The 22,334-nt window shown below is 38.0% G+C and overlaps 1 protein-coding gene across 1 annotated transcript in view; it reads right to left on the reverse strand.

The window, feature by feature from the left end:
- Positions 1-6,132: 6,132 nt before the first annotated feature.
- ZDHHC20 (zinc finger DHHC-type palmitoyltransferase 20) overlaps positions 6,133-22,334 on the reverse strand; it is a 39,279-nt gene continuing 23,077 nt past the window's right edge. Inside the window, exons 4-11 of the mRNA XM_054381565.1 lie at positions 19,609-19,729; positions 18,206-18,275; positions 16,972-17,004; positions 16,068-16,188; positions 9,688-9,844; positions 8,370-8,496; positions 7,356-7,445; positions 6,133-6,253 (exon numbers count right to left, since the gene is read on the reverse strand). Of these exons, the coding sequence (XP_054237540.1) occupies positions 6,133-6,253; positions 7,356-7,445; positions 8,370-8,496; positions 9,688-9,844; positions 16,068-16,188; positions 16,972-17,004; positions 18,206-18,275; positions 19,609-19,729 (840 nt within the window). The remainder of the gene's footprint in view (positions 6,254-7,355; positions 7,446-8,369; positions 8,497-9,687; positions 9,845-16,067; positions 16,189-16,971; positions 17,005-18,205; positions 18,276-19,608; positions 19,730-22,334) is intronic.

Here is a 22,334-nt window from a genome sequence, read left to right on the forward strand (position 1 = left end):
ATGATAGACACCTACAGCTCTTCCTGCTCTCCTCCCACAATATGCGTTTGGTAGAAGCAGCAACAATACGTATGTCATACACTCTATAACTAAATAACGGTAAGGGAAAAAAACTATTAGCTGTGTAGTTTCAAATATTTTATGTTTATGGCTCTCCTTGCCTCATCTTCGCAGGGACAGGTTTATCCTCTCAGGGCATTTCAGAAATCTTGCCCTTTATCAGGCTTCTGTTCTCACACTGGGAGTTCAGTGTAATTTTCTGTGCATGACTTGTGTATGTGGATTATTTTTTTAAAAGAAAAAAAGCAGTAAATACTAAAAGCAGAGTTTCTAACTACAGCCAATGTCAGTTCCTAATTACAGCCAGTGTCAACTATTCTACAGTAACTGCAATACTACTTATGGCTTGTAACAGTAATTATTTTGATGGATCTAAAATTTTAAGGGCTGTTATTTTTAGTGACAAGCCAGCGATTTTCAAGACTTGATACAGAGCAGGTTAAAGCACAAAACCAGGAGGTAAGTGACCCAGCACCTAAATCAGTTGTTTTCTCAGGATGCATCTCTCTTCTGGTCTCCTGAAAGGTAGGGCTACTCTTCCTGCTGCATTCACTGAAAATTTTCAGCTCTGCAGCACGTGGGCCAGAAGGACCCATGTCCTAGCGCACCCTTACAGCTCTGCTGCCTCTGTTGGCAGCGATACCCAACTCTGAATCCAACAGCTTCCAGACAGCTGTTTGTCCTCATCGTCTTTGTAACCCTTGGCTTACTCCCTCATTTTGCCTATCATAGTGCTTGATACAGCATAGAGTGCCCTCTGCAGCCAGAGCCTGCCAGGAAAACTTGCTCCTGCCTTTAGGAGTTCTCTTACAGAACTTTATTCCTTTATATCAGTCTGAGGGTTCTTTTAGGAACCAGTGCCCAGGGGGGAATAAATGGGTGGGGTGGTGACTTTGGAAAAATCATATCTGAATCTTTTTATCAGATTTCATATTTGAAAAAATGGCTTTTCAGTAATGCCTGCTTTTGTACCAACAGTAACTCTGGCCTCAAGAGTAGCTTAAGTACACAGCTCTCCTTTTCTCAATTGAAACCTGAAATCTGGGACAAAATGTACCCAAGATCTGCATAAAGAAGTCAGAAACATCAGCTTGTCATGAAAAGCCACTAAAATTCCCTTAGATATACAAAGAACTGGTTTCAGAAGACCAGCACTTGCTCGAATGCACACATGGAGTTAGCCCAATCTCTTTTTACTTGCAGTTTTTCCTTAAGATTAACTGTCCTGATTTAAGGAATGACACAAGTTATACTGATTTTAGCCTGCAGCATATATACATTCATATGGGGATAGATCAAGCACTTTGGGGGTGGGGCAGAGACTGTATTGCTGAATCTGTGACATTTATCATATTAGAGACAGATTTTGCTTATAGTTCTGCTAGACAATGACTGTGCCCATATGTGTTAACTCAGCTGTAGTACACTGATGCAGTAAAAGCCAGGTAAGACCTCAGGCTCTCCATTACAGTTCCACAAGTGTTTTGGGCTGCAAATACTGGTGTTCAGAACAAGCCCTTTGAACTTGCAGTCTTCTGTCTCTGTTGCCTTTCCCAAGAAATTATGCTGGTGCAGTATTACTGAGAACTTGCATTTGGATGAGCACTTCTCACTTAACATTTGAGAAGAAAAAGCTAAACCTTTCAGATTAACATGTAGCAAATGTTTTTGTAAGTTTTGGAATTAGCAAATGCAGTTTCTTGTACAAAGCTTGAAGAAAAATTCTGCAACTTTTATAAAACATGTAAGTGTGGATCATTACTTCCCTCTCAAGAACATTCAACAATGACCAAAGTCATGTTCACAGATTCTCAAAGTGTTCTTGTTCTAGAAGATGAATATATGAGAAACTTTTATTCTTTCCAAAGACAAAAAAAATTTGTTTTTAAACCTTAAAGTATAGTTGATACCTTAGCATCTCCATCATAAACATATTTGACTTAAGTAGCATTCAGTCAGAAATTGAACAGGTTCCTTTGGTCCAAATCATCAGCTCAGTCTGTATCAAAATTGCTCATGTACATTTGCAATCAGCATCAGCTGAACATCAGAACAGTTACAGACAGGGAAAACAGTATTTGTCACACAGAATTCCAATACCACACAAAGATGAGTTAGCCGTCTTCTTACAGAGTGAGGGGAACACCCCTCTGCCCCAGCCCCCCCATTGTTTGCTGTAGGTCTTGAGCTTAGCACAGACCATGTTATTCCTCACACAGGAAACCCATTTTGCCTTTTGTGAAAAGGTACCTTGCTGCACAAAGCACTCTGCCTTTGCGAACTTGGCATCACTTCAACCAGTCTTGAAAGCAGCAGATTAAAGCACACAAATATTCAGTGTGAACACATGTATGATCCAACGTTATTTTCCTCATAAATACTTGTTTAAGTGGTACTTTAGAACCAATAAAAACTTGTGTCTTTATTAAAAAGATAAAACAAAAGTATAAAACAGTATTTGTAAACCATCAGGAGTCCCATAGAAAAAGCAGTGCTCTTCTAGTTCTATTTTCTAACAACACACAACTGCAATAAGGTTTTTCTCAAGGGTACTTTACCATTTTGTTACTGCCTCATACAGAACACTGCAGACATTAACAGAAGATGTAACAATTGTTAATTCCTTTCTGGATTGGCCTTTTTGTTTGCTGACAGACAACTGCTGGAAAGTAATAATCCACATCTTTTCAATTAAAAACCAAGTTTGCTTTGATGAGCTCTGTTCCTGACATGATTTTAAGTAAATCAAGTTAAAATGAGGAGGGGGCTTAATCCTATAGCAAGAAAGCAACCCAAGTAAGAAGCTTTTACATTATTGGCATTGCCTTGCTCCAAAGCATAGCTAGTAGAAGAAATCCTCAGTCCTAAAAGACTTGTGAGAGCTATGATCATTGGGTCGACTGGTTAGTAGGATGAGGAAAGAAGTCATTATCCAGCCCCTTCCCCATCACCTGGTGTTTGAACTATGTATAGTTGAACTTCAGATCTTCAGACTCACCAGCCATGCCCTATATTGCTTTTTCTTGTTACTCCCCCTTCTTTTTTTTATATTTTTTCCTCTTTCCACTTTTTATTTCTTTCTGCACACTGGATACTGGCTATGGAAGTGACTTCTGCAGTGCCTAAGGTATGAAGTTTGCCCACGGGGAGGTAGGAGTCTCTGCAATCTACCCTCACCACTGCAGCATAACAGAAATGCATAGTTCCCACTCTGGACCTTGTGCATCCAAGCAGGGCACTTCAGGATTTGGCCCTTTGGTAGCAATATATAATTCAGTGTTGCATAAATGCACATTAAGAATCTTAAGGCATGTCTTAACTTCCCTGCTCTGCAATAGTGCTTACAAGAATCCATTGTACAGTGCAGAAACTTGAATTTCTTGTCTCTTCCTAAAATGTTCATGGTCCATTTTTCACTGATCAACTTCTTCCAAACAAAATTAACATTCAAGCTCAAAATGTGTTGCAGAAACCTAGTGAAACAAAAAGATAATTTGTGGAATTACATGATTAGCTTTTTAAAAACAGATCACAGTCCATTACAAGAATGAAGCTAGGTTACATGTGATTTACAGGCTCCTGATTCAGGAGAGAAGTTAACTTAAACTCGTAATGATTCTGGGAGGTTGGGGGTTTTTTAGTTTTGTTTTAAACCTCTTATGTTTTAGATTATCTGCGCTAAGAACATCAGTCCGTCACCACTCACCTGTGGCTAAAATCTCTTGGATCCCAGATTGGCAAGAATTGCTCATTCATTTTGATGAATGAAATTGATTTGAATGAAATTCATTCATTTGAATGAAATTGATAGATATGGGGACAAAAATGACATTTGCCCAGGTGAGGCCTGGGAACTGCTGGCTGGGGCACTGGCTTTCTTTTGCAAATCATGCTCTTTTCTCTAGAATAACCTGGGAACTTCACTCATCAGCCATGACTTTGATTGCTTCTGCTGTATGTTAACCAGCATGGAAGAGATGCTGGATCTCACAGCAATTACATAGTTGCTTATAGCTGCAGGGGGACTGTAATCAACCACCTTGGCTGAAGGGAACTAATCAAATACAACTGATCTCAGAAGGGCTGAAACATTGTGCATTGAGTTAATTATGATCTGAGTTCATGCATACCAAAATGCTTTAGTGTTGGCTGCAATTATGCACTACTACAACTTTTAAAACTACAGAAGTTTGGGCAAATGTGATACAAAGTACACAATCTGCCTTTATTAAATTTGGCCAGACTTTTTAAAAAGAAAAGGAGGACAGAAAGGAAATTCAACCCAAACCATTACCATTTAATTGTCTAGCTTAAGACAGCCACTTATGCTGCCTCTCTAGGTCAGTGGAAAAAAAAATTAGTATCTTTTTCTAATACTCTATCAAAGGCTCTGGGATGAACTGCTCTCAGAAGATACCTATTCCTTTCTATAAAGTATAGAAAATTCTTAGTAACCTGTTTAGATCAGGTTAGTTTTTATACAGCTAGAGGCTGAAAGAAGTCCCTTGCTTGGGACATTCATTTGCACATCTATATAAAACGTTAAGAAAAGTTATAAAGGGAAAACTCATCATTAGCAAGTTCTCATGGTTAAGTAACACAAACTAGTCTAATTTTGGTTTTATATGAGTTTACATTGAGCAGTCTAACATCATCCCAAACATTGCACCACCCTCCACAAAGATCTTTCAGGCAGAGTTTTTTTATTTTAATTGAAAACCAACCCCTCCCCCAGCAAACAATAGGTCAGAAGCCTTACTTAAATAAAAAAGAAAAAAATTAAAAAGAAAAAAAGTGATCCTAAAATGACTGAGCTCACAGACCTCATACTTTTATTTATTTTATTTTAACAAAGACAATTCCTTGCAAGTTCTGTTTCCTGCTTTTTTTTTCTCTTTTTTTTTTCTTTGAGGGGAAAAAAAAGGGGGTGTGGGGTGGAAGGGGAGAGGATGTGAATGACTCAGCCCTCAGCATCTACAGTTGCTAGTTGTCCAAATAAGATTTGTCTTTCCTCCAGAGAGAAAAATTTAATGGGAACTTATAAAGTCACTTAAGTGCTCAACATAAAAGAAGTCTAGTCACTGGAAATACATCAAGGGAAGTTTTCATATATGCAGAAACACTAGTATTTCCTAAATGCAAAGTGCATGCAGAGCTCTTACATAAAAGATCACTGTCACTTCCAGCTGTGACAAAGCAGTACCTATGCAGACACCTTTTTACCTACTGAACCTTCCTTCCTCATGCACACACAGCTTCTTAGAGAGCACAGCACAGCTCACCAATATACAATTAAGACAGCTGAACTGTTCCTTAGGAACAGAGTTTCCTCAAGACAGCACTTCATCTTGAAATTGCCTGTTATAGTGGACTAGATTCTTTTCCCTGGTCAGGTAACAAATCCAGCACTACCCACTTCAGTCTAAATTACAGAATTAGTCTGACTCACATCCAGCCACCAGCCCCTGTTTCCTGCACTACAGCATTACACAGCATTTTCTATTACACATCCAACATCAGAGGACTCCACATTCCATGACTAGTGACTTTTGACTTCCAGATGTCTATTTTTGTTTACTCATACATATACAGAAATGGCAATTATATTGCTCTTACCTGTTTCTCACTGAGATGGTTGGTTAGTAATAAGCTGAGATCAGCTTTCCAATGAAACTATAATATGCTTTTTTGCACCTAAAATGTGAGAGAATCTCAATTATGTGTTTTTGCACATTTGCACAACAAATAGCAAAGACTTCAAACCAGAAAGCACATTTATCATGTTGTGCCTATTTTTAGAAAAATATTTTCTCCTCCTAATCAAACACAAAAAGATCAAAAATTGCAGATCAGAAAGGGTAAGAATTATCTGTCCATTACCTTAGTGCAATAACTTGGTTTGGAGGAGAGCATGAGGCACAAATTTGCCCTAACTTCTAAACATGTTGACTTGATTCTATGGAACAATTTTTCCTCCACCTTACTCCAACCAACTCCTAATGACTTTTTAGGCTGAATAAAAGGGAAAACCCTCCACAAATTATAGAATCATCAGAAGTGTTACGGTGCGGGCTAACCTGTTTTAACACTTTCCTCTTCAGGGCCACTTTCCACCCACTGACAGTCACTGGCTAGCAATCGATTTTGTGATTCACTGAGTGGTCGAGTAGGAAAGGACTGATTGGATCCAGAGCTGAAAAATAAGCACACTCAACAGGAATTCTGTAATAGTGGTAGCTGTTTATTTTAGACATTTGTAGAATAATGAAGTTGCGTAAGAGCACAGCAAATAAATCTACACTGACAACTAAAAATGGCTCATGGTCCCTGGCCCCCAACCCCAATTCTCTGTCTACAGATTTGTTCCAGTCATCAGTCTAAGCCCTTACCTGACATAGGCCACTTACAGCTCTCATGAAAAATGGCACACTGACAACAGTGCTACTGCCACACAGTTAAAAACCTAACCAGTAATGTCTGGAAGAGCAACCTAATGCCATTTTATCCCATCGGTAAATGCTAAAGCTTTCTACTGGACATCTTCCTAATGCAAAAGGATTCTCTGCTGTTTGCACAAGGTTCTGCCTTGGGTAAATTCCACAGGTTATGTTGCACTAAAAGCAACTTCTTAGTACTGCCTTTGAAACCCTCCAACGCCTGCTAACTCAGGTGACTGATGTTGACAATAACCTTCAACCAAAAATTCTCCAAACTGTAGATAAGACTTCTAAAATGACAAATGTCAACACCTGCAGAAGTTTCACATACTCCTGTGTCTTTGAATCTTAAGCAGGCTTCCTGGAAATATACTGAAGATACAAATTTGGAGGGATAAAAAGTAACAAGCTAAAACTCCCTCCAGTGCTAAAACCCAGCAACAACCACAGTGATGTACCTCTCTTGCTACTGTGTCTTAGCATCCCTTGTTTAAGCACATTGGAGGAGATTAAATGTAAATAATACCTTGCCTCTTCTTCATTCTAGTAAGTATCTAAACTTTATTTTTCACTATTCAGTCTGCCCTTGGACTTTTTTGATTATTAAGAGCCTGTAAACTCTCTTACTTCCTTTATTACTGTTTCCTTAGAGCTACATCTTCTCTAGTAGGTGAAAACCTATAAGAAAGTTTCTGCATCCAGCAGCACCATTTTTTAGTCTTGATCTGTTCTTCTCTAAAAGACTTACAAACTCAATCTGAATATTTAAAGTAGTATAAAACCCCCAAATATTTTGAAATTTTCTCTCACATGAAATACAGAACAGTACAAAAGCAGTATCTTAAATGCTATAGTTACCTTTTGGCAGGTTCATTTTGGCTTGGGACAGTAACTTGCTCTGGATCCATAATCACCAAACGAGTTGGAAAATTACACCCATCACCCAAACTAAACCAGAAACAAAGATTCAAATCACTGATTGCAGTTAAATTAAATTAACTGAACAAATACCCCTGCAAAAGGCAAACACTACAGGCTCCAGTCAGTCATGTGAGTGCAGTGTTGAACTCCAGAGCAAGACATTTCTACCACTAAACCAGGTGATCATTTAATTAAGTCTTGGCGCTTAAATGACTCCCATCCTATCACTCAGTATAGATTGCTGAGCACAGCACTAGTCTATGTATTTCACAAACATCACTGTGTTTCTGTAGACTATGGCCTTAGTTTTCCCCTAAACCACTGTGCAGACATAGTCTGACTACCTGGTTTCTACCTAGCCCCAGAAGCTATAGCATAAGTAATATTCTGGTGGTCATTCTTTCCCTTCTGCCCATCACCTTGAGGTTAGCTAAGCCTTCTCTGAAAGCAAGTTTGTGCAAGATAAAACATGGTGGGAAAACAAATCGATCCATTTACAATATAGCTTCTGTCTTTAATCACATGAAAAGCCACAGTATTTGAGCAAACAGCTGAGGCACCTTACGATCATCTTATCTCTGCTGTTTGCTACCAGATCTCAGTTTCACAAATGGGTTCACCAACATTTTAAACAAGCCCCCAAAGAGGTGTTAAAACACAGCTCCTACTTTGTGTTTTGACTTTTGGGAGGTTCTCAAAGCTTTCCAAATTTCTGTATTTTGGAGGCCCTTCTCAATAAGGCCCTTATCTTTGAATGAAAACCCTGAGTTTGATCATGTTTCACCTGCACATTTTTCTTATACCAATATTCATCATGAAGGATTTACAAATTGGCTTTTCAGTTGTGATTTAATTTTTAGGAGAAGGAAAAGCAAGACTGAAGTTGAGAAAGCAAGGTGAAAGTCATGAAAGCCATTTATTTCCCAATTTATTCCCATTCAGACTGAGTACCTGGTAAAGATAGGGAGTAACCAATATTTCTTTTCATCTCCGAAAACCTCCCTGAGATTTTTGCTGCATCCAAGAGAAAAGCCATTTTTATCAGGGCCATTTCGAAATGTAGGTGCACGAAATGTTTCTGTAAAAGAAAAACATGCAGTGTCTCTAAAGTGATAAGTAACAGGAAGGATGAATAAACACTCAAATTTCTTTATTGTGAATAAAAGTGTCAGGCAAGATGAGACCCTCTTGATGTGTGTTATGGGGGGGAAAAAAAAACCCTACTAGATCTAAACCCATACAGGAAAGTCTATTCCAGTTCTGCCAACCTCTGAAGTTAAGTGCATCCTGCAGCATCAAGGATAAGGACTATTACAGTAGAAAAATAAATGCTTCACAAACTATAGCAAACCACCATCATTTTTCTAGTCAGTCCAGTTACACCCTTGACCAAGAACTGAGGGGACTCATTGCTCTCCCCATAACAACAGATACATCAAAAGAAATAAAGGACTTAACCCTCCTGTCAAGCAACAAAAAAATTCATTTTCTTCAAATAATTCTAGCAAGCGGAATTTTTTTCCCACTTTCAATCAACCCACTTATTTTTGAGGATAGAAATTTAACTTCCACTGCAAGGTTTAAGATTTTGATTTAAGCTGTGGAGATACCCACCAGCCCTTGGCCCTTTCCCCTGCAAAAAAAAAAAAAACACTTTTAAAAAATACTTTAATAAGAATTTGAGATATTTTAACTATTGCATGTAACTTCTTGTGCTGGTCAACCCCATTTAAAACATCTAATGCAGAAGTTATGGTAACTTCTTTCATTATTTAGGAAGTGTGCATCAGTATTTCCATTTTTTAATTGCATTGCTTTTACAAGCCACTTCCTAATAGTGATGTCAATTTTATTTCACAGGATTTAAGAATATGCTTCTGGATCTAGTTCAGAATATAGTATGCTTATAAACAGAAGAGCCTCCGCTTTAGTTGGGGCCACCCAGCTACCCCAAGTACAACAGGGTTACTAGGAAGTAACAATTCGTGTTATGTACTCAACAATATATAAAACCACAACAAAATGTATTGTCTCAGAGATCTCAAAAATACAAAGAAATTAACATTCATCATAAATCTGAATGCTTGACTGCAGCTGAGGACCTACATATTTTCCTATATATTTCACTTTTAATTACTTTCACCCAATATGCTTCTTATTGCACAATATTTAAAAATTGTTTACATGCCATGGCATATCCTGTAGGCCTCACATTCTCTTCAGCTTGTTTTTCTGCTCAAGGGACAGTGTCATATTCCAATTTACTGACCTATGGTTGATCTGTTTTTGCCAACTAGCCAGCAGTGGTAGCTGAAGAGGGACAGTATGCTGATGAAGAACATGGCTGCCACAAAGAAAAGGAACAGTACGTGGAATTTTGCATTTGTGGAATTGTGGAACTGCGGAATTGTATCTGGCAATTCATTCTGGGGAAAAAGAGACAAAGAAATTAATGTGTTAACACTTTTTAACAACTACTGAGATATTGTCTCTAAACACTTCCTGCCACACCTATTCTGCTATAGGTCTTTCACTTCAGTTTTCACAAAGGAAAAAGTGTAAGCCTGGCTTTCCTAACATGTCCTGCTAAACTGGTGTGTAACTGGGTCCCCCTACCACCTGAGTTTAGTAGCATTAGTGCATACATTTGTCTGTTTTTAAATGCACAGGAGGGGACAAGGAAGAGAATTTCCCATACTAAAAAAATGTCCACTGTGCAGCCACAGCCAAAGAGACAGGGGAAAAATATGTTCAATTTTTCACTTTCTTTGAAAGGAAGAAAATACAACAAAAACATCCAGACCCCTTCCTGTTGAACCTTATTCTGAACTGGTATAAGGAATGCAAAAGAGAAATGGCTGTCATATTATGTTTCCAAAACCGAACAACTCCTATTATAAGGCCTGGGACAGATCTTCAATTTTTGATGATCTTTAAGGTTTAGTCAACAAGCAGCACATAACTAGCAAACCAAATTTGCCATGTCTGACCAGGCAGGAGTGATTCACCAGATCTTACGTGAAAGAGAATTTCAATACAACTATCATATAAAAAATAACCCCCTGCCCGTATTGGATAGTTGATTCCACCCCCAGCCCAACTATTTTTAGGCTTGCACTTTCAAGAGGCCAACAGGATTTGTAATAATACTGTTCCAGTTTTATATCCTCAAAATCACAGCACTTTTAAGTAGCTGACCTTTAACAGCACTATGAAAGCAGAGAGGTTATTTTCAATCATCTGTTTAGCTAGCATTACTGCCATTACTTTTTCCATTAGCTCATTCAGTATACTCACTTATCTAAGGCTGAGGGTTTTTTTTAAGACTAAAATACATTTCAATCAATATTAAGTGCATAGAGGTGTATATCTATCTCTGTACACTGCCTATATTCACAGGCAACAGATCACAAATCTCCTTCCTTCTGTGATGGTGTAAAGAGCTACCATGAATGACTGGATTAGAAAATTATAGTAGGCACAGTATTTAAACAATTACAGCAATACTGGGGTTTACCTTTGGACAATTCTCTGCAGCTTTCCTGCGGCAAAGCTTTGCGCAAACAAAGACAATTTATTAAACACTGGTATTACGTTAAGACGAAGTGTTGAAAACAGCACAGGCTTTGTTAAGAACAAAATGGTTGGTGTGCACACGTGCTCTTGGACGTGCTGAGTTCCAATGCCCATCAGCAGCCTCAGCTCTCATTCTCCAAGAGAACGGAGGAGAGAGTACATAACAGCACGCTACAAGCTTTAAGGCTTGAAGTTTTCTGACAAAGCATGGAAGTTTTGCTGTTCAGATCGTGGCTAGATCACCTTCCAGTGGTTCTGCTTGAGCAGCGTTACTACACCCAGTGCTTTCTTTGCTATTTGTTTCCATCACAAATAAGGTTTATGAGAATATGATCAAATCGTTCATACAGGTCTGCAGAGCTCGGAATATTCCAGAGGCATAAAGCAATGGTCTATAAATTACAAAATATTTCTGACTTGAAAACATATTTATGACACTTAGTTTCAGTCAAACCCATAAAAATAGAAATTGCCATTCTTTGTTAAAAAAAACAAAAGGAACCCCTAACATATTAGTACAGTTTTTTGTCTTCCCAACATCCTTCAATACTGAGATATGTTTGTGGGCTATATTTTTAGCATAAGATTTGAAATTTTCTCAGGACTTAATAAAGCAAGAAATAGGAATGTTTCAAACTTTACACCTAAGAGTGGTATTAGCTGTCTAAGCTAGAAGTTGCCGAATCTGTTGTAGGCAAGATGTATGGCTTTTAAGTGATATTAATCTGTGCAGAAAGCCCATGCAGAGCCCAGGCATTTACCTTGGTGTCAGGCAGATATACAAAGCATTTTCAAAAACACTGGCTACCACCAGACCACTACAGTAACCAAATGACAGCATAGAGCAGACCTCTGAACTCTAAGTTCAGTTTACTCACTGTTTGTTTTTTTTTTTTTAATGCAATTTTACTTGGATTATTTGTGCAACAGTCCCTCTTCCTCCTGCTGTGAGGATATGTTGTATTTTGCAATCCCTTGAAATTGAGGATACCAAAATACATACTCCAATTTCTGCATATTCCTAAACTTCATATTAAAGCTATGATGACTTTTCCTACTAACTGCTATTTGTATGATGCTTTTGGAATTGCATATTTAAACAAAATAGTTCTCTAGAAAGCATTCTCAGGCTAGTTGATTTTGAAGCTCAAAGAGCAGAAGCAGCTTAGTCTTTGTGTTTTCTGAGGGCCAGAAACATGTATGTTTACTTCAGCGCTTATAATTTTTTGAATTATGCATGATTAATCTACATGATCCCCAGGGAGCATTTACCTCTTCTGACTACCCAGTTTCAGCCACTGGTTTTAAACTGGCAGGAGAGCTGTAGAACTGAAGCATCTTTCAAAAAAAGGTCAATTCCTTCCTGGAGAGAAGCATGCAAGTTTTGAGCATGTTTAACAGGCTTATTCACAGTTGGGTTCTAGCAACAGTTCACATGCCACAGCATGTGAAAAGAAAATGAAACTTCAGACATTAGTTATTTAAAATCATTATGCTCAGCAGCAGCACAGAAGCAGACTTGCAGATGAGACAGCTGCAAGAGCCTACAAAAGGAAGCAATTTGCACAACAAAATTTGTGCTGCTTAGCACACATAAATAAGACTGAAGCCAGTCACTATTCTAAGGAATCCCCTACAAACTCCTTCACAAGCTTAGAGTCATCTAAGCATGCAAGGTCATAAAAGACTCCTAACAAAACCCACAACAAAAAAAGTGCTATCAGAGCTTGACTTGCTACTTACCTTTTAGTAGCAAGGGTCTAGCTTAAATCTACAGAAACTCGGAAGTCCTGGTAAACGCCCTTATATGTATAAGCAAGAGTAATGAGTTCTGACCAAGGACTTGGAATTGTTTTGGGTTGGCTTTTTTTTTTTTTTTTTTTTTAGAGGGTGGGGAGCTTGATTTTGTTGTTGTTGTTGTTAATGCAACCAAAGTTTCACAGAAGCCTCTGAGATCTACCTGGAACATCTATCTCATCCTTGATTTAGGTACACTCAGAATTGCCAAAATAATTTGGAGGACAATGAAATCATCTGGAAAATACAGAGTGTTCAAGGGGGAGGGAGCATGGCAAGAATGAGAGCAGACACAAATAACGCACTGGGAAGTACCACCATGCACTATGTAAACAGGGCATCAAGTACTGGGCGTTCAGCCAGTGCTGGTGCTTGTGTCAAACGCATTTGGTTAAACAGAGGTTTTATCAGCTTATTTTTAACTACTTATTAGATAGAATAAAAATTTCATAAGTATAGGAAAAATAGTTGTAAGTAAAAAAAAAAACCACAACCCCCTCAAAAAAGTAATTTATGTTCCCTTGATTTACACAACAGATATTAACAGCTCCATCAGCATGTAAGCCTGTGGTAAATATTTACAGCCAGTGTGCTTGTTCACTGTATGTATGGCAGGGGGTTGGACCTGATGATCTCTTGTGGTCCCTTCCAACCTCTGATATACTGTGATACTGTGAACAGTATAGAGACCTTTCTTCAGCACTTCTGCATACAACATAAAAGATGCTATGTAAGAGTCTTGCATGCACAAGTGACAAAGACTTGTTGCAACAGAAGTAGGTGTGCATGTCTCACAATAATTTGGAAGGATCTGCATATCGGTGTTGTGTCTCTATAGTATCAACAGTGCAAAACAATGGATCACTAAAATTTGTGTAGTCAGCACATACACTGTCACAACCTCATTAATGCAAGTTCTGAGGTGATCACAGGTACCATCCCAAGGAGCAGTTCATCTTCCATCCGAGCACTGGATATAATCAGCAGTTTGTTACACACTTTCTTTGAAAAACATCTATGGAGTAGCAAAAAAAGAAATGCTGCCTTCTGAATGTATACTGTAATACTTCTGATAATCAAACTTTAGGGGAGAAAAAACAACATCTAGAGAGCCTCAGTGGAAAACGTCAACAATAACCTGTCTGATGCTGTAGCAGACAAAGTTGAGCATTAGCAATACAATGAGGCATCCTATGGACAGCCTGTGTGAGTAGTACTCCACTCATATCTGGATACAGAAGCAGAGGGAAGCTTCCAGGACTCTTATTCTGCAGTCAACACCACTTGCCTAAGAGCTTACATACTAGAGACATACTAAATTTTTGCAAGCCTACATGGTTATGGTGCTGCCATCTCTGTCTGGAAGTCTACTTTAATCAAGCACTGTAAGATGAGAGGAATATTAGCTTTGTGGAATGAGTGATTTAGTATGAGTAAAGTGAGTCAGAGACCTACTCTAGTAAGATTATGTCATCACCAGATTGTGTCTTGGAAGTAACCAGAAACACAAGCAACGAGTGCAAGTACACAACTGCATCGTCTATTGTCAAATTTTAGAAGTAGCCCATTCTTGCACAAAGCATTTTTAGCAATTAAATAATTAAAACCCAAAAACCAAACCAAACCCAAAAAAACCCTATCCCTTAAGTTTACTTCTGCTGCTCAAGTGGCCACCTCAACAGTGTGTCCAGTGGGCTTCAGAAATGCCATGGTGCAAATGGTATTAAATGTTCACTGTGCTCAGATGTCTGGCAGACATTTATTGCACTAACACTTATGAAGTGAGGTGACAAAGCAAATTAATTTTATTTTGCTCAAGCACTGACTGGTAAATATGTAAGAGCACATCTACAGTTTCATTAGAAATTGCATACAAAACACTGGAAAGCAGCCAGGCAGATGTTTGGGAGTAGCTCATTGACAAATTAAAAATGTAACCACTTAGAGTCAAGCAAGACTGAATGGCAGAATCAGACCTTGTCATCTGAACTATCTGTCACACCACGGCTATGACCGATAAATACATTTATGTTTTTCATCTTACACAACCTCAGTTCCTACATAGTTTCTTGCTCTCCACTGACAGGCCACTATAGAGAACTGATAGATTAAGAGAAATAAGAGTATTTGGCAGATCAGACCTATAGGTTTATATAAACACAAATAAACATACTTTTTGCACCGTTTATCTTACCTGTCTAATGCCAACTGTCTCAAAGTACAGCTATTCTGAATAGAGCATCAAGCTTTTCTTTCCCTGACGTGACATCGTTTTGCTCCAATAAAGAGAATTCCTACAGCTACAGATAATGACTGCTTTTCCCAGTCACTTGACATCAACTAGCATCTAAGAAGTACATGCTGCTATTTACTTATAAAGATGTGATGGATAGCTTTCCACTTTGAATAGTTTTCCCATACTAGTTAATGGAAACTGATTAAGGGATTTCTGACTCTAGCTCCTTCTGCCTAGAGACAGGAAGGGACAATACAAGGTTTTGGAGACAAAAAAAACACCACCAGAAGACACTCTGTTCAGCCTGAAATGACTGGAACAAAACTGATAGGAGGAATATAACACTGATGTTCAAGGACAGCTGCTCTTCACATAAAATCTACTAAAATACATGCATGTGTATTCATCATTTAATAACTAGTAACAGTGGCAGGGAAGCTGTATATCATTAACACTATACATATCTTAGTATTCAACCTTTATCAGATTGATAAAACGCACTGGTATGAAGTTCAGACATGCCTACATAGGGTCTCAAAATGGCACTCAGTTAGTTCCCAAGAAATGAATCTGCCTTAACTGGTGGCTGATTATCCATAAACAAGTCTAGGATAATATTAGAATTGTTATTTGTATTTCACATTTTGTCAACATTTTTATACACACACATATGTGTGTGTACACACATACATGTGTATGTAATTGTTTGCTATTGCCAGTTCTTTCTGTATCTACATATCTCTATTCAATAGTCTCAAAAAACCTTGAGCTGTGCCCCTCAGTTCTGATGGAGCAGAGAAACTGCACACTGTCCTCATCAGAACTTCTTCCCTCAATTACTCGTCCTGAGCAGTATAATACATTTAATTTATTAATATTCAGAAAGCTCTCCTGCTTCAGTCACTTTTATTGATGCTTTCAATGTTAACGAACTATGGAACAGAGTAAATGGTGAGTGACAACATGCTGATGCAGTCTCTAATAACACATGCAGGATTAAACAAATGAATAACAACAACAAAAAAAGCCTTAGAACTTACTGTCCAAAACTTTATGAAGTACTGCAAGACTGTAGCAGCAACAAACAGACAGTACAGTAAGGAATACATTAAAAACAGGAGGAAGAATTTGTAGTTAGAAAATCCCACACAATTATTCACCCTAGAAGGAGGGGAAAAAGAAAGAAGTTACTATGATATACATAAAATAAAATAAAATCCAATACATTCAGCTTTGTGGAGCATAACATACATATGATGTCAGTGGTAGGTCAAAAACAGTCTGGCACTTGTGTTTCAGAAGCATTTTAAGACATCGTTTTGAATTAAGTCTCTTCCCTCAAGCCAAAAGATCTGTGCCTCTTGCATAAATTTTGCCCCCTACAAAGCGCTATAGGACAGGACATGAGCTGGCAAAGCATACGACACATGCAGTCTGTGTAGGAAGCATTTCACACATTACAAACTAAACCGCAGCCATCGCAGAAGACAATATGAACCTCTACATCACTTCCAGCAGATGCTGCTTTGGTTACAAAACCACCTTCAAGTCAACTACTTTACTGACTACCAGGTGAATACAAACTGCGGAAGAGAAACTCTCTGAAGGAGTTTAATGTACCATCCAGAATTGAGAACTGACTTAGAGTGTAGTGGGTATCCCTTCCCCTGCTAACCATACCAAATTAAACAGAAGAAAGAAATTCCATTTCTCATAGGTCTTGTTAGCACCAAGATTTCTCTGTATAAGGAGAAACTACGCAATTTGGCCTACTGGGCTTACAACTTTATGTTACAACATACATTAGAAATAAGACTTATTTTCATACATTAAAGCCTCAAAAAATCCTATGAAAAAAAGTTCTACTTCAAAGTTGTGTTTTTGAAGCAGCGTCTAAATTCACCATTACTATACTGAGCTATTTTTTTGTTTTTATAAACTTACCATGGACAGTGGTGGTCCATTTTTAGTACACATCTGAAAGAGAGAATTTCCAGCAAGTTAAAGCAAGAATCATGTTTTAGTTCTAAGACACACACTTCGAGCTTCTACGGGTTTGAGTGTCTTGTTTATGTGTTTGGTTTTTTTTAAAAGTGTTTTACCCCAGTACATCTTTTTCAAGTCTTTCTCAATCTCTGTAAAACCAATTCTGTGTACTATAGCAGCCATCCTTTCACCCAAAAGGATCAAGAGAGTTTCAGAAGAGTTCTGAAGAGAGTCTTTTAAATGAAGAACATTACTGAGAAACACAATGTAACAGCTCATTTAAGCCATACTAATTTTAGGTTCACATTCAGAGGAAACAAATCCAAAGGATGCTTCAGAGCTGCATGGATAAGGTGTGTTATCCTGGCATTCAGTTCAGCTAAGTCTACTTTACGGATATTTTTGCTAGCTTCTTGCTTGTTTGGTTATTTATAGCTAAGAAAAAGAGTGGCACACTGGGTAATTTGAATAGTCCACGTACCATTTTCATCCACTTTTAGTATAAGGACAGATACTAGACATTCCAGACACTTAAATATTCACTGTATTTGCTAATAAATGTGACTTTAGCTAAGAATCATAGAACTTTTGCAGGTGGAAGAGACCTTTGAGACTAATAGATGTGTATTAGCTTCTTCAGTTAAGTAGATTTGCTCAAGTAGTCTCACTCATAGTCTCAGTCTTCAGTGCCCTTACAGACTTCCCCGATGATTCAGAACGCTAGGGAGTAGCAGTGATGCATTTGACATGGTTAAGGCATGTGATTCCGCTGTCAATCTCAGAATAAAGATTTTTAGCATTACTAGTAGCACATATCTGTTTCAAGGCTGCAGAAGTAAGGTACAAAAAGAGTTCTATAATAAGCATTTGCTGGTGCTGGTATCTCAGATCTGCCTATATTTTTAATTGTTGATTTTTAATTATTATTTATTTTTTTTAATACAAGCACCTTTTTACAAAGCTACAAGAAGGTTTCCTAAAATGTTCTGCCACTTTGGACAATGGGGCTGCAATAATAGTATTGCGCCAACAGGAGGAACTTTGGTCTTCCATGAAATTCATGTACTGAGGTCTGAGAGAGTAATAAATAGTAAATGGTGGTGTTAATCAAAGGCTGACATGCTGCAGCCATGAGCACACTCAAGTGATGATCACAGGAGAAAACCCCATCGTTTCAGATTCAGTAACTTACATGTCACATGCAGAACAATGGTGGCAGCGGTCAGGTTTGATTAGCTGGCATCGATCGCAGTATCTGATTGCTGCATTCAAGTGGCAAGGGTCAAGTCATTAGAACTCATGTAATTTTACAAAGGTTTTCCCCCTTAACACAAACTGAATCTTAAAGAGCTTCCTACCCTCCCCTGCCACACCTGTTCTCACAGATCTTTGCATGCCTACTCTCATATGATAAGTACTTCTGAGTTTAAAAACTTAACATATGAAAGCATTTAAACCACTTTCATTTATTACTAAATGGAAATGGACTTAGTACAGTACTCTTGCTCCCCAGTCTTCCCATCTTTCATCCTCTGGCTGATCCCCTGTCACTTCTTTGTCTTCACCTCTGGACAGGGATACCCAGACATCCCACTGTGAAACTACACTGTTTCAGGGCAGACTTTCTGCATTAGCCTTCTCTATCTTCTTTAGCAAGTAGTGGTCTAGCAGGCTGTTCAGAAAACCAGCTCTTCTTCATCTTTCTGGGATATTTTTAAACAAGCCTTCAGGCTCTTCTCAATGGAAATAAGATACCAGCACATGCAGTTTGAAAGGAGGAGGAAAACCAACACCTACAGCTAAGAAGAACTGCTAAGAGCTGGCAAGAGCTTCGCAGACCACTCTAGGAACTTAAGACTGGGACTCCCATAAAGGGAGGTTTGGACTCAGAAAAGCCAGGCGTCCCTAGACTTTCTTTGGAAAGTCACATTAGACTTAGGTACAGTTGTTCTGACTAAGTTATGTTTTTTGAAAACTCTACAGGGTTTCTAGTTTCAAGAAGGAGAGACAGATATATATACATATAAAAGCTAGATTTTAAAGAATATACATATGTATAAGACAGCAGTTTCACAGATCATTCATATATAAGTTGGAATTGAAATGCTTCTATGTATTAAAGGCAAATACAGAAATAGCCCATAACTAGCTTTGTACTGAATTACAGATGGGAATGAAACATCTATTCACCCTTCGATTCTAGCCTGAAGTATGAGGTTTCTCTTCTTGCTGATCTGATAGAGCTCAAAAAAGAAGTTTAAAAGACTGAACAATAAATTATTATACAACTGAGTAAAGTTTAATTTCCCCCCCGTTTTTAGCTGTATTTGCTATACTATGTGTTTATTTCGTATAGCCGTGATTAGAGATAAATGTTGTCAATCAGCTGCTTCCTATTCCAAATATTTGCTACATGTTGAAATTCTCAGACAAATGACTCCAGCTTCTCTTGGGAGAAAAAAAAAAACATCAGCCCAAACAAATAACAAAATAAGGTCATGGCCTTTGCAATATGTGCTTAATAGATTGTTCTTCAGTGACATCAAGTGAATTTCATTTCATCTTCAGAAGCACAGAATTATCTTTATATCTCACCTCTCGATGCTGTTGTCGTATAGATAGGCAAGTCTTTAGCAGCTCTTCTCAAAATCTCCTGCTGGGATTCTGGTCTCTCTTCCTTTTCATATTGTTCTTTATCAGCTTTTGACAAGCAGAACTAGGAGGGAGAGAGAAAAATGGAATGAAGGGAAGAGATTATGACTACGTGTTCTAATCAAGCTCCAAGGAAAAGACTATGTATCTTAATCCTGTGTCTTTGGACAACCCCTACTCACTGACCCCAAAAATCCCACATAAAAAAGCACACTACAGGAATTACAGGAGATCCTTAAAACTCCTTGATGATCCGGGGCACATTTTAAAGAAAATGATCTTTACCTCTGTTCCATTATCTATAACATTTTCCTTTAACGCAAAGGAAAGCAGAGACACTGGGGAGCTTTAAGAAGGCCTAACATTTCCTTTAATTCCTGATAAGAGTAAGTTATCTGTCAACAAGAGGAAGATGCAACAGTCCTTTGCTGCTATGAAGGCCTCTTATCCAGTCCCTCTCTGAGAGTTAGAGAGGTGTGCAAACCAGCACAGGTTAAAACAAAGACAACCAACCAAAAACCAATTGAGGGGTCATGGCTTCAGCACAGAATTTGAAAGAGTTCAACTGGAGTTTTTATTTGGGAGTGGTCATCACTAGTCTCAAAATCCATGAGCTGTACTGAAAGGCAACTAAAGCAAAGCTTGTGCAGATTGAGGGAGTTATAATTCTGAGTAATGCATAAGAAGCATTCCTGTTGAAGCCTCACTGAAATGTAAAGCTCTACCAGAAGAACCTAGAGAGCTCTTACGTGTGAAACACTGCAGTTTGCTATCCACTGAAATTCTGAGCATTACCATTAAGCACCACAAAACGCAGTCACTGTGCTGACAAGCCCCTGTGCAATGGGGGCTGAACTCACTGTTTCCTGTGGTATTTTTCTGTTCTGAAGGCACTTTTAAACTCTTGAGCTTCCTGCATGGACTACAAGAGCCCTTTTTATAAGCACACATAGCCAAAGTATTCATGGTAATGAGTGGAAAATGCTGTGTGTGCAAAAATTGGCTTAGTGTGTTATTAATATGATGATATTTTCCTACAAAGAATGTGTATATGATTACTTCACATGGATTTTCCTCTCATCCTGTATTTTTTCCTCTTTTGGATTACAGTCAGTTGGCAAGCAGCAATGAATACTCCACTTACAGAAAGGAGGAAGCAGTAAGACATTGCTGCAAGTTCTCTATGTTGTTTCCTAGCCCATAATGCGAACAAGTTGCCTCTAATTCACCCCAGTTACTGAGCCTACTCGCCATTCACAAGGATGAAACATCAAACATAATTCCCTTTAACCCTAGTTTCTTATTTAAATCTCTTCAGTGTGAAATTAAACTTTAGTATTTCAGTCATCACCATTTAAAAATCTTAATCTCTAAAATAGGTATTTACTCAAATGTAAAAACTGGAGATGCACACATCAGAAATTGAAGACAGATGGCGCAAACAGTGGTGCAAACAGTATGCTTCCCTTCCTACCACCCTTCTGAGTCTGCTAGATGACCCAATGCATGCCCCCATGACTTACAATGAAGCAAAGGTTGCATTAAATATGAAATACTACTTCTAGAGAACAGTTATGTGGAAAACCATTAAGGCACAGAAAAATCACAAGACTTAAAACCTTTTTGTCCAGGTAACATCATAATATTACTCCAAAACCATAGACAAGATTTAGGTTTTCCAAACAGTTGTATTTTGGTTACAATTTCAGAAATTAAGGGTCATAAGAACACAGTCTCTTTGGACAATGGCAGGATATGTTCAAAGACATCAAAAGCTGTCTGTTACCGCATAGCTAACAGAATTTCCAATGAGGTTCCAGCAGTTCTTATTGAAAACAGAAAAGAGTCCTTTTGTTTCCTTCCTCTTTCTGGATCTTGCATAATGTTGATTGTTCTTTCTTCTGACAAATGTACAGGGATTACACTACGACAACAGCAGCTGCAGAATCTTTTTTTAGTTCAATAGTAAGATCACAGGATACTATTTGTTTTGCAAGAGTGGCTAATTTGAATGACTGAAAATATATACGTTTACATTCTCATACAATGGGGAGATTCTGAAGTCAGGCTTTGTTTTTTTAAGTATAACCAGCATAAATTACGCACTGGTACATGAACAGAAGGAACTTGCTCAGAGAGAAAAAGTGGTGGTGAATTTTTTTGGTTGTATATATGCTTTTTTGAATGTGTTTATTTGTTGTTAATTGTCTTTCCCCACCCCCCTTATTTTCTTTTAAAACCATCTGTAAAATAAAATTGTATTAAATCTGATCTACTGCTGCACTTGATACAGGAAATATTCATTACGTATCGTATCTCTTTCACTCACTGAATAGGAAAGGCTTGACTATGACATAACTAACTACAAGATAAGTACTGAGAGAAGTTTTCTATTATTAAGACAAGCAGATAGTAGAAGTTACTAGGCATAACCTTTATGAGCAGCTCTATTTCCTGTAGCTTGAAAAACCATGAAATTAGACAGTTCTAACCACATTTTAATTAGCTAACTGGCTTAACTTTATCATGTTCCTATTGAACCATCACAGATAAAGTCAAAAGAAACCACTGTGAAGACAAGTCCCTTTGCACTTTTAGGTTTAATAATTCAGTACCACTCTTTTTGCTTAGCTAAACAGCAGAATATTCTTCAGCTTTTTTCACTTTAC

Source organism: Indicator indicator, chromosome 1, assembly GCF_027791375.1.
Source record: "Indicator indicator isolate 239-I01 chromosome 1, UM_Iind_1.1, whole genome shotgun sequence".
Taxonomy (NCBI): Eukaryota; Metazoa; Chordata; class Aves; order Piciformes; family Indicatoridae; genus Indicator; species Indicator indicator.